The sequence below is a fragment of the Rhipicephalus microplus genome, chromosome 1 (assembly GCF_043290135.1).
Source record: "Rhipicephalus microplus isolate Deutch F79 chromosome 1, USDA_Rmic, whole genome shotgun sequence".
Classification (NCBI taxonomy): Eukaryota; Metazoa; Arthropoda; class Arachnida; order Ixodida; family Ixodidae; genus Rhipicephalus; species Rhipicephalus microplus.
The window spans coordinates 170183217-170196953 of NC_134700.1; the positions used below are offsets into that span (position 1 = coordinate 170183217).

Here is a 13737-nt window from a genome sequence, read left to right on the forward strand (position 1 = left end):
GTTCTATATAAACTGCCCATTTAGCAAAACTTATCCAGACACTTCAGTACCTATGACCGCGGATAATCATGTACACGCCCAAAACAAATAGGACCGCGCAAGAAATATCACTTACAGTGGTTTTATGGTAATTTTCATTGACGAACGCAGAAAAGTGTGATGACATTGAAATACAAACATAAGCAAAAAATTACTTTTTTGACCAACACAGTCATGCGTTTGCTTTTGAACTTGTGAGGCAAGAAGGAAATACCTACAGACTTACGTATATGATGAAAGAACTGGTATGAAAGTATTTTAGTGTTAAAGAATGTTAATGACTAGAAAGTTGGCTATTCTTACGACATAATAAATACGGATCAATTATGACTAGAATAAGTAATTTGTGGAACGGCACACTTCTAAGTCGCATCACGAATAATGCGCGGAACACAAAAGGACATTTCAGGCCTCACCTAAACCTTGGTGTGGCAGTCGTAAAAGTTCAGCAGATTGATTTGAAACGATGCTAATATGAATTCAAAAGACATCGGTTAGGAATTGAGTCTTTTCACTCGTTCAGTGAAGGTATAAGCCGTAAACCTAGAAATAGATTCTTCCACATGAATCAATCGCAACAGCGCTTCTGACAGGGAGTCTACATTGACTGCTTGGGCGAACTAACCAGTCTGACCAAACCCGCCTTTGGAAACTCGTCAATACAGATAAGAATGATTCGCTGTTTCTTGATACCGGCACTCTCCTTACAACAGGCAACAAACGGCTGACTTTGGCCTCCTCACTTTCCGGACAAGAGTCTTACTTGTCCAAAACGGCGTAGTTCCAACTCCGACACCACAGGGAATCCCTCTCGTTGACCGTCATCTTATCCAAAGCATGCGCTACACTTGTCTGCACCGTGTCTACACTGTACCATCGACAGTGGCAAAAGTTGATGCTTCGACAAAGGATGCTTAGCACGCCTATCGAGCACGAAAGAAACCGATACTCTTTCAACGCGCGCACTGAATCGTCACCGTAAGAGGACACAGTCCTCAACTGGGCGGCGGCCACTACTGCAGTCTTCGGATCTCGGAGCGCAGGTCCACTATCACGGAACACGAGATTGGGTGCTAAGAGATGTCGGGACGGCGGTCCAAGAGAGAGAGAGAGAAAGGAGGGGGAGGAGGGGCAGCAGTCAGCGAGGCGCGGACACACGGCGGCTAAACCGCAAGATGGCACGATCATCACTGGGTTCCGTTGTGGCAGCCGATGGTGTCTGCGGTCAGGGTGAGCGTGGTGAGAACGCTCCTCCGGTTCGGGTTGACGCCCAGGTTCTCCCAGTTGATCCAGGACAGGCGCGCTGTCAGATCTGCACACACGAACGTGTGTAATAAGAACGACTGTTGGGGTTTTACTCGCCAGAAGTACGATACGATGTTGAAAGAATCCTTAGTTGTGAGGGCTCCGGAAATTTCGAACACCTGGGGTTCTTTAACGTGCACATGAATCTACGCCCATAGCCCTCGGATGCTGCAGCTGAGAATAAAATGCGCGGTCTCTTGGGTTCAGTGATGGAGCGCCGTAAAAAGTAGACTACTGCGGCGGGCGCACACAAGCGGATAACGCAAAGTGGTGCGGTTCACTCGCAAATGTTTCTTTCACGCATAATGTATATGCGGAAGGCAGCTGCCGGCATATCTGACCACTCAAAGTTTCACTAAGAATAACTATTGAAAGCTGAAAATATCATAAGGTAGAAATTATTCAAAGAGCCACTTTGGCAATTCTTGTACGGAACGCGTTATCTTTATTCTGATGTTTATTCATCGTTATGAAAGAAGGAGGTCCCGGAGTTGCAAAGCGGTCAGAAGGAACCCCCCAACTGCAACTTCACAATATTGTAATTAATAAATGCAATAAGGCGACATAGCAATAGCAGAGATCATAATACAGGAAGGTGATAAAACAAATTTATTTGAGTGATATGTGGGGTTTAACGTTCCAAAACCATCATTTGATTATGAGAGACGCCGTAGTGGAGGTCTCCGGAGATTTCGACCACCTGGGGTTCTTTAACGTGCACCCAAATCTGAGCACACGGGCCTACAACATTTCCGCCTCCATCGGAAATGCAGCCGCCGCAGCAGGGATTCGAACCCGCGACCTGCGGGTCAGCTGCCGAGTACCTTAGCCACTAGACCACCGTGGGGGGGGGGGGGGCGTAATAAAACAAATCATCAAAGTGTAGTGGTTGAGACATATATAAGCTCCAGGGAGGCGTAGGGATACAGATATAGTAGTCACGGTTATAATACATGGTAACCTCTTGACTGGATGAGAAAGGTGTAAGGAAAGGCATAAAATTCACCAAAACATAAGTCCGGTGGGCTATGTACGCTGATGTGGAGAAGGAAATAAGGGATAAAAAGAGAACGAAGTGTGAGAAAGTACGGCGCACGTGCAGTATGATTATTTGGATGATCACATAGGATGATTATTTGGTATGTGGGGTTTAACGTCCCAAAACACAGGATGTACACAAACGGTTGTGAGGAATCAGATGCGGGACCAGTGGAAACTCTTCCAAAAAACTCTGGCTTCCGTCCCTGGTTCAATCTCGCGCAGCCGTTGCAACCGTATTGAAACAAGGATGGGCCCCCAAAACAATCATCGCGTACCATGTATTAGGCGCGCGTGAAATAGCTCTCTTGTGTACCAGAATTCATCGGGAATTGCTTGATAAGGGTTAGCACAGGAAATCCTGAGGTATATATATATATATATATAGAGTGAGCAATGTGCTCTCACCGGAGGTGTTCCACTCGGCGGCGTGCTCGCCCTTGAGCTCTCCCCGGAGGCACTTCTCGATGTGCGTCAGGGGGTCGTACTGGGAGACGAGCACCTCGCGCAGCAGCGCGATGTACGCGATGGCCAGCCGCAGCGTGTCGATCTTGGACAGGCGCTTCTCGAACGGGAACGTGGGCACGTGGCAGCGCAGCTCCTCGAACGCCGTGTTGATGCTCATCATGCGCTTCCGCTCCCGGATGTTGGCCGCCCGGCGCTGCACCTTGTACGGACCCGCGAAGCCCGGTACACCCGCCGAGCACGGCAGTGGGCCGCCGCCGATGGGAGCGCCGCCGCTAGCGCCGTACTCGTAGCAGAAGCCGTCCGCCGAGGCCGGCCCGGCGCCTCCGCCTGCGAACGTCCGGCGTCATACGTTAGCAAGTTTTTTGTAAGGCGAAAGTCTTTACGTGCCTAACCAAACGCCAAAAAAAAAAAAAAAGGACCGGCGTCCCGCGTCGATGGAGTCAACTCGAGTGATGCAAGAACCAACACGTACGTGATGGTGATGGTGACGTCACAATGACGTCACAAATACCCAAATTTTATGTAGTCGTCAAAACGTCACATGACTTGACATCCTGTCACATATTTCTTGATAATTATAACTGCTGGGGTTTAACGTCTCATAATCAAGACGTGATTATGACAGACGCCGTAGTGGAGGAATACGAAAATTTCGATCACCTGTGGTTCTTTAACGTGCACCTAATTCTAAGTACATAAGCCTCAAGCATTTTGGTCTCAGCCGAAAATGCGGCCGCCATGGCCGGGATTCGATGCCGCGATTCGATGCCGCGATGAGCGGGTCAGCACTATAACTATTAGACTAACGTGGCGGGTGATGTGACAGATTGTTTGGTCGAAGGTGGGTCGGTCTCGGAGACAGTGCAAAACAAGGTGAAGTGCAGAAAGCTTTAAAATGCCTCTGACGCTATAAATGTATTGCGCGCGCACGCACGCACGCACGCACGCACGCGCACACACACACACGCACACACACACACACACACACACACACACACACACACACACGCACGCACGCGCGCACGCACGCACACGCACGCACACGCACACACACACACACACACACACACACACACACACACACACACACACACACACACACACACACACAGAGATATATGTTGAGGGAAAGGCAGCGAGGTTAACCTGAATAAAAAGAAATGGGTAAGGGCTACGCAAAACCAAGTTCGGAAATAATGAATGTTGAATGCATAGTGCTACAAGAAAGAAAGGGCTTTCGGCTCAGGTGAATGCATAAGAGATTTTGCGAGTTAATATCAACGAACATGGCGTCACGATTGAAGTAAGGTCCATAAATAAAGTTTTATACCAAGGAACTTTATAATTGAATGGCTTGAACTGCCACCTGCAATCCTTGTGGCTTAAAAAAAAAGATTAAAATGATTAAATGAAAACCTTCGTAACTACCCATCTCACCAACATCAGAGGCTTGTCTTTCGAACAGCCCTATAGGGCACTCATATATGAGGGCGCGTTAACAGAGGATGACATGCAGATCCGCCATGTACAAAGCTATAAAAGCGTCGTTGGGATTCTCAAGACGCACCAACATATGCGAGCATTCGTGGCGAACTGGGTGACAAGTGCGTCTTGAGAGTATGTCATACCAACTAGCCCAAGCTGCCACACTTGAGAGTATGCTTATGAATCGGGTTCTGCGAATAAATGCAATTGGAGCTATGCTTGAGGAAATCGAAAGTCGATACATCTGCCCGATTTATTCTTGCACGCTATAAGCAAGGCGTGTCTACAGCGAAGACATCGAACTTCCACTACGTGGCCAAGAAATGGCCAGAGAAAGGAAAAAAAATGGCAGCATATCCACGGAGTGAATGATGGAGAGTGGGGCGAAGCATTCGTCCGTCCATTCGTTCTTGCTTCCGTCCGTCCATGCGTCCGTCTGTGTGACCGTCCATGCGTCGATCCACCCGTCCGTGCGTGCGTCTGTTCGTGCGTCCGTCCCTGCATTAGTCCATGCATCCACCCCTGCATCCGCCCCTGCGTCCGTTCACGTGTCCATCCATGCATCTGTCTGTGTGTCCGTTCGTCCATCTATTCAACTCTCCAAGTACCACCATCTCGCATCTTTTTATCATATATTCCCCATATAGAAGCACCACCATCCAGCGGACATTCCAAGGACTAAACGAGAGGTGGCACACGCACACTTTCTTACGGCTTGCGCTTCGGGTCTACTTGCCACCTTTAACCACCTCGAATTCATTCATGGTATATACTAGTTCATTGTATTCATGGCACTGCGGCTCAACGCTCGCTAAACCTTTCTAAAACTAAGGAGGTCACACCCAGCGAGTATAACATAGCAACCCTTTCTTGTCAAATAGTGAACAATGTACATGCAATGGCTGCTAATGTGGATCGCAGCGTGCGCGTTAACTAAACGCCGAATGCTCCTGTCTCTCATTCCCCATTAGCAGCCACTGGCATGTACATTAAGCTCTATTTTTTATTGTTCAACAACGCACAGAAGAAATCTCTCACCGGCACCACCTTGGAGGTCAAAAGGTTATACGTGTTACATACTACAGTAGCTACGAGGGACGAACGGGTGCCGCTATAAGGAGCTTTGCCCCTAAAACGCGGCCAGCTGGTCACTGGCGGCACCATGTAAGGCAGAAAAAAACACTGGAACTGAGCGTCCTTTTGAGCAAGTGTTATTCAGCCTTGATGAGTGCTATACCTTGGCTCTTCGTGGCGATTATAGGCTTTGAAGACAAGGCTAAGCTTCAGGGTAATGCCGGGTTTGAATGTAAGGCTAGGCTTGAGGGCTTAGCTCGGGCCATGTCGAGATGGGGCGGAGACATGCCCCGACCGCGGCCGCACACTCACATTTATCAGCGTGTTCATGACTTCCCTGAACAGCTGCTTCACACAGCCGTGAATGCGGTTTACGGTATATACTCTGCGCGCGTGTCTGGCGACAGCTATTGCCAGCAGCTTTCTATAGCGGGTACGATGCAACTTCAAGACAAAAGACGATTTTACGTGCCGTGGCTATATAGCAACCGACGTAATTGGCCGCAACGCCAGCGTTCACAGCACGTTGTGCTTCTCACATGCACGGCTCATGCAAGACACGGCTCATGCGTTTCCAGCTGGTTTCCAACTATAGTTGTTTGCCGGTCATTGCCGCGTTCGTTAACTAAGGAATTTACCTTCCTCTGCTGTCTTTCTCCTGGCGTCTTTCCTCCTCCTTTCCTTGCTTTGCACGTCTGGGCTCCCTTTCTGCTAACATCGCTCCTCCTTGCTCAAACAACTATTGTTGGATGACAACGGAGTTTTTGCAAACTTAAGTAGCTCCGCTGTTAAAACTGACAAGAAAGCCGTAATTCTGTAGCCAATCTATTTGTTCGATTCCCTGCTCTTTTGGCTTGCTTAAAGTCTTCGTCACCACCACCGTTCAACAAGCCTGCCCTCCCTTGATTTCTGGATTCATTGACCCTTTCACTGCTCACTTGAAATTTAAGGCGCAAATACGACGTGGACGAAGAGAGAAAAAGACACTCATTCATCGTCACTTCAAGCCTCCATTTTTCTCCCAACTTGCATATTAATCTGTTTACGTTGTCTTCAAAACTGTATAGTTATAGAAATCTGTGTTATTGCGGTGTGTAGGGCGCAAAAAGAAAAAAAAATATTTATTAGACTTATTTGAGGTAACGTATAGGAAAGGATGCTCTCGGCCTGTGAATATGCCCCCAAGACTTATACATTGTTGTTCACGATATGAAGCTACAGCCATGTCATGTTAAATCGCAGTTATTCAGAATACTCGTTATTATGGGCAGTGATGCTGAAAGCAAGCCGGATTCTTTGGACGCGTGAAACTTTTGAAGCGTAAGCTTTCAAAGGTAGCTCCATTTTAGTAACTTTTAGGTGTACAGTGTGACAGTTTGAAGCGGACTACGGCAAAGAACGGGTACAAGCACTTGTGATACATCAACCAATCTGCCATTCATTTAAATTACCATTTTTTGTCTGCGTGAATGCATGGAATGAGCACGAAACACCGTGTACGGCGTATTTCCGTGCCCTTGTTTCAGCGTTGCTCAGTACGCCAGAGAGAGAGAGAGAGAGAGAGAGAGAGAGAGAGAGAGAGAGAGAGATATAAAGATGCAAGTAAAGGCAGGGAGGTTAACCAGACGCACATCCGGTTTGCTACCCTGCACTGGGGAAGGGATAAAAGGGAGAAAAGAGGTTGCAGAAAGATGAGAAGGTACACACAATCACGAGCACACTCGGGGAGCACACACAGTCTACAGGCGGTCGCTCAGGTTTGTTGACTTAAGGTAAAGTAGGAGTGCTTTAGTTGCTTTCTTCGCAACTGAGGCAGATGCCCAAGGTCCTAGAATCTTCTGCACACAAAATGGTCCGGGATCAAGTCGATTCAAAACCATCCAGAGCTGGCATCGCTGTGTGTCGTAGCAAGCGCAGCTGCACAGGACGTGTTCGATGGTCTCTTCAGCTCCGCAGTAGTCGCATGTAGGAGTGTCTGCCATACCAATGCGAAAGGAGTACATCTTTGTAAATGCAACACCCAACCAAAGGCGGCATAACAGTGTCGCATCGGAGCGAGAAAGTTGTGAGGGTAGCTTTAGCTTGAGCGAAGGATCCAGTTCATAAAATTGACACCTTTGGAAGCTGGTAGACGACCAGAACGTGCGTGTGAGATCTCGAGCCAGCAGGTAAAGTTGTCTTGCTGCATCATTCCTTAATAGAGGAATCGGGACTACACGGGTTTCTTCATGGGCTGAGCGGGCTGCATCATCGGATAATTGATTTCCGGTGATACCGATATGTCCAGGCAGCCATTGATATATAATATCATGCCCTCGTTCTAGAGCTTCATGATGGCAATGTCTTATTTTTGTACCAGTTGGTCATGACTCCTCCTACGCATGGCAGACTGCAAACTCTGAAGTGCTGCCTTCGAATCACAGAATATGACCCATTTTCCTGGACGTTCTTGAACGAGATATTGTAAAGCAGCCCTTATAGCAGCAAGCTCTGATGCCGTAGATGTAGTCATATGCGACAACTTAAACTTGATTGTCATTTCTGCAGCCGGAATTACAGCGGCACCCGATGAGCTGCTGGACGAGACGGACCCATCAGTGTATATCTGCGTTCGGTCTAAGTAAAACTCATGTAATAATAGCAGTGTTGCTTGCTTCAATGCTACTCTGGAGTGACTGCTTTTCTTTTTGATTCCCGGAATTTCTAGACGTACTTGCGGCTGGTCGAGGCACCACAAAGGACATGCCGTTCTCGCAGCTGGCGTATATCCTGATTGAATGCTGTTTAGGTGCTTGGCTATGACGTCTGAAAACGTAGCACGTGGTCTTCCGGAAGGTAGAAGGGCCAAGTGGTGGTCGGGGACATGGCTAGCATGTCGAATGTGCGCTCTGAGGCAATCCACAACTATATATGTCCTGACCGGATGGTCTTTGGCAAGCATGATTGTGGCATAAGTAGAAGCGCATCGGGGCAGACCTAGGCAGACACCCAGTGCCTGACTCTGCAAACTCTCCAATGAATGAGTATTCGATTTGCAAGTGTTTTTCAGTACCGGCAAGCTGTAGCGCAATAGACCCAGAAATAGGGCCCTGTACAGCTGTAGCATGGAGGCCACAGAGGTTCCTCATGCTTTACCGCACAAGAATTTCATGATATGCACAATAGATAGCAGTCTCTTCTTCAAGTACGCACAATGTGGGCTCCACGAAAGAAATATAGGCAAGCTATATAGCTTCGACTAAGCATTGACAAAAGATCAATCGAAAAGTTTATTTTATTCGCAATGACGGCAAGTCACAAGTACAATGCCTCCACGGTACAACAAATACCACCCGAACCATTTATATTAAACGAAAGAAAAAGAACATGGCGGAAATAGGACTGCGAAAAAAAAATGGTGCTAAAGGCAAGTGACGCGTTCATAACAAATGGCAGCTACACATATTTTGCAATGACCTGAGTGAAATTAAGTCACGGGTGGTTTGAAAGTAAACCTCGGACTTCGCATTAACAGCGCAAACGCAGAACATGCCCCACAAACAATAGGAACGACACACACGAGTGCTGACTAACTGTTTTACTCCTTCATTTGTAAATGCGTATTTATGTCCAAGTGAGCCTTATATACCACGAATGCTTAAAGAACAAAAGTTTAAGACATGTGAAACAGTAACGAAAACTTACGCGTGCGCAATAAGTCTGACCTGGACATAAGTATGCATTGACAAGTGAAGGAATGAAGCAGTTGTGAGACAGCACTCGTGTGTGCCGTTTCTTTTCTCTCTGGGGCGTGTTCTGTGATGGCGCTGTTAATTTTAATGCAGAAGTATGTAGAAACTAGGCCCAAATGATATCAACGGCCGATAATATCAGGAGCAGTTCTTTTTTTTCCTTTCGTCTTTGTACGTGAGCATATGTCCGCATTTGGCTATACTATATTATCTAACGTGGTTGCTTGGGCGAGTTGGTACGACATGATTCACATAAAAAACAGCGCCAATAACGAGAGACAAGAAAAAGAAGGAGACAGACAGCGGCACTGAACACACAGTGCCGCTGTCTGTCTCCTTCTTTTTCTTGTCTCGTTATTGGCGCTGTTTTTTATGTGAATCATGTCGTACCAACTCGCCCAAGCAACCACGTTAGATAATATAGTATAGCCAAATGCGGACATATGCTCACGTACAAAGACGAAAGGAAAAAAAAAGAACTGCTCCTGATATTATCGGCCGTTGTTTTCACCATAATGACTCACGTTTGTAAGCATACACTCGTCGGCTTCTTAACATTATAATTCTGGATAACCTTACTATATTGCTTATATTAACATTGGCGCAATGTTTAGCCTGAGGAATAGCTTTAGCATACTGAATTTCATGACGTGTTCACCAGAACATTACAAACCGGGCGCTGTTATTGGAGCGTGTCGCTACAAGCTACAACAAACGAGGTAATGTATACGGTATAAACGTTTTGTACGGAAGTATTCTTTAACTGTTCCGGCAATCCGGCTTATACTGCAAGGTCAGACCATGTTTCCCCAAGGGCACCGACTGCCTAGAAAAAGGACCGTGGAAGGAACAAACTGGTAATAAGCCGTGTAGAAGCTGCGGCAACGAAAGCATATACCAGGCGTTAAATGACGTCAAATTAACTTTCCAGTCCTACACCCAAACGGCAATTGAACAAGCTGACGAAGCGTAAAAATAGAGTCCACGTTGTTCTTTCAGAATGACGGACAGATATGCACGGAGTTGTCTGATATAGATAAATTTACAGAACATTATATATGTACAGCTTCATTTTGATTGATGTCACAATGGCTAGAAGAGTAGGGTTATTCTCATTAATCTGATGGTTAAAAAAGTTCGATACGACAATGATTACACCTTATAAAGAACTTACCAAGATAGAGCTGTAGTATCATTAACATGACTTAATCAATATTATTATAAATGCTCGTAAAAGCGAAGTTTGAGATGTGTGTTGAAACTCAGTACCTCTGGAGAATCTTTTTGCAGCTCGCAAGGCAGACGTTGCCAAATAATATTACTACAATCCCGCGGTGACAGGGATCGGTGTAACAGTGAACTTGACTTCGTGCTAGGTCATAAGACAACTCACTATGTCATACGTATTCACAGGCGTTTAAATATAGGACTTTGTCAAGGACACTTACCAGCCAGGCAGGTCGGATAGGGCAGTGTCTGCGGTGGTAGTGGCCCGGCTCTGGCGGCGAACTCGCACGCGGGCCTCTGCAGTTCGGCCGAGGACGGCGATCCGGGCGAGTCCCTATCTCCTGCCGCGTTTTCAAGACGCATCGGGTGCGGCGTCGATCCTCTAGCAGCGCCGGCCGCCGCCGAAGACGAGCCTCCACCGCTGGACGAAGAGACGCACGGGAACCCGGCCAGTTCCTCGTAGGCCGGGAACTCGGCCGCCGCGACGCCGAAGTCTTCGGGGAAGTGCGCCTGCTGATGGCCAGCGGTGGCCCGGTGCTGGGGGTGCCGGTAGTGCGGGGGCGCCTGGGACGTCGATGCCGACATGGCCGCGCGATGTCCGCGATCCCTTTTTATATGGCCAACGTCAGAGGCAGCAGCGGCCGCGGCGTCAGCCGGCGCTGAAGAGACCGCACCGCGGCGAGGGAAGAACTCGGGCGCATAGAAAGAAGCAGCATCCGCTGCTGCTGCAAGCGACAAGTCCAATTTCTGGACGCGCGCGCGCTCCCCGGCGGCGCGCTGCGCGGGAAGCGGAGGCTGCACCGAGGCTTTTCGGCTTCCGCAAAAAAGGGGCGCGCGACCTGCGTGCGTGCGTGAGCACGCGTGCCCGAGGACGTCCCCCTTTCCCTCGTGCCTGTCTTCACCCTCGCCCTGGACACGTCCCGAACAGGGACGACGTCGACGACTTGGCTCCTACTCAGTACACGCTTCCGCTAGTGCACACTTCTGCCTGGAGGAAATAATAAGGGGTGGGTGGGGGGCGCAGTCGACGTTAAAGAAGGGGGGGGGGTAGGCTCGACTGACGCCGCGTTAAAGCAGAAACGGCCAAAGTGCAGAACCGCCAGGGGCTGCACCACGCGCGCGAGCGTGTCGTCGCTCAAGCCGAAGAGCGCGGTCGAGCCGCGGTTCTGGTTCCGGCACGCGTGGTTATTGAAAAGTCTGCTTCTGGCAGATCCTCCCACCCGCTTTGAATTTCTCGACTCCTGCTCTTTCGGTCCTTTTCTTTTTCCCCCCTTCCAGCTCTCTCCTTCTCGATGTCTTCTCCTGGAGAGTCCTTTGCACTGTATTCTTTAGCTCTGCGCTTACTTTTTCTTTCCTTCTAGCCTTTTCGTCCAGGAGTTTCCTTTGTGGAGCTGCGGTCTGGTGATGTCAAGCCCGGTGACAGAAGCGTAAATGCTCGCAGAGCAAGAAGTACAAACTTGGGAGCAAAAGAAGAACTACGGAGTATAGTTATAGCATGCTAGTACGCAAGGAAAACAAAATTTGAAAACGGGCATTGGAGTTGGCCCAGAATCTATATAGAAGCTATGCAAATTGATGGGTGGTGTGGCCGTGAAGGATGAAAGGAAAACCTAAATGTGACTAGCGGAGGGGCAACAAGACATCATGGAAAGACGACTGGCAATAGAAATAAATTGAACCAACAATATAGCTACCAAACTGCCGAAAGAAGACTTTGCCCTTGAAAAGTTAATAAAGTAAATCTGGGAAGAAAGGAGCAAGGGGAAAAGTGAACGGTTCTCCAGCGATGATGGAAAGGACAGGAAAGAGGGGTTCGGTCCCTCAGGCAGCCAAGGAGACGATGCGTCTGGACCAGCGACCCTGCTACTCAATCGCAGCGCACGCGGCAGGTTGTCAGGACCTGGGGCGACGCACCTTCTGCGGACGACGGTGCCTGGAGAAGACCAGCTGCCAAGGCGCGAGCGGATCGCGAAAGTCGCGCTCGCTACTTCGACGCCGACAATCGTCTCGTGCAACGCTGCTCGGCACCGAGAAAAAGAGCGCTTTTCCCGTTCGGCACGAAAACCCCAAACTCCCCGCCGCGTGACCCGCGGGCTCTCCTTCTGGCGACAACGAGCGACAGTGGCACGGGAAACCCTGCGCTGGCGACGCCCTGTTGCGGCGTACAGGCACCTTGCGGCTAGGCCGCCACGCTCGCCTAGGCGATGGATACATTCCCTACGGCGCTTCTCCCTTTCTCCCCTTCTAGCCGAGAAAGAAAGAGGGAAGTGGAAAGGGCGGCGAGCGAGAGACTGATTCTGGCGCTGACAGCAGCACTGAGTGTTTTCACTCGTTAGGCTCCGCCGCGCTTCTTCCGATAAAGTAAGCAGAGAGAATATTGTCGCCGATCCCGTTGTGACACTCAATTTACTTTTCTCGCCACCTTTCCTGCCGGGCTGCATTCCCCCGCTCTCCACCCTCTTATTTCTCGCTCTCTTCTAACGCTGCTCCACGTTCGGGGGAAAGAAAGGGAAGCCGTGTCCCGAACGCACGCAGCTTGCCTATTTGCACCAATCACAGCTCATTGCATCCCCAGTAGCAAAGGGGAAGAGTGTAGGTTCCCAGCAGTAGCGACGGATGGTTCCCAACGCGTTTTGTTTCATTTATTTCTTGCGTGAGCTATGCTCCTTCAGAACTTTCTTGCCCTGTTTTCCTGGCTCTTTCCTGCTCCCTTTCCTTGCTCAGGCTAACAGTTACGTGTGCTTTAATTTTTTTCTTTCCTTGCCTCCCCCTCTCGCATTCCCTCTTTGCGCAGCACACTGTGGGAGATAGCGGAGGGAATGAGGAAAAAGGGGGCGACCAGCTAGGATGGGCCTTGCGTGAACGCGAGACCTAAGTGCGAGGCTCCGCCCTCTTCTGATGCCGGGAGGACCAATAGGAACGCCACCACGGCCGCGCTGCGGGAAGCACGCGGGAGAAATCGGGTTGACGAGGGAGCGTGCAAGAGAGGCTCCGGGCGTGAGGACTGCAGAAGCATTCGTAACCAGCTCAGGGTTACGTCACGTTACCTTGTACCGCTTCCTGAGCATAGACACATACCTGTTTTGTGCTAACTAGTGGGTAATGAATGACAAACACAGCTCTTCGTAAATCCGGGAATATTACTTTTGAAAGCTAATTATAATTTTACTGTATTTGCAAGTAACCAATTATAACCAATTATTTGTGGTTAAGTAGCTTTTTTTAACGAGACAAGTGATGCAGTTTTTAGGGCTCATATTTGTAACGAAAATGGTATAGCAATTCTTTCATCGGTCATGAAACAACATATCTTCATGTGCACACACTCACGCAAAAAAAAAAGAAGAAAGAGGGAGAAAAATGGTCGCAT

General features: G+C 48.9%; 1 protein-coding gene across 1 annotated transcript; it reads right to left on the reverse strand.

Moving 5' to 3' along the window:
- Positions 1-829: 829 nt before the first annotated feature.
- Fer2 (basic helix-loop-helix domain-containing Fer2) lies at positions 830-11303 on the reverse strand. The gene is made up of 3 exons (XM_037429616.2): positions 10589-11303; positions 2791-3177; positions 830-1351 (listed from the first exon to the last, which is right to left on the reverse strand). Exons 1-3 carry the CDS (start codon positions 10950-10952, stop codon positions 1227-1229), a joined length of 876 nt encoding a protein of 291 aa, XP_037285513.1. The 5' UTR covers positions 10953-11303; the 3' UTR covers positions 830-1226.
- Positions 11304-13737: the final 2434 nt, after the last annotated feature.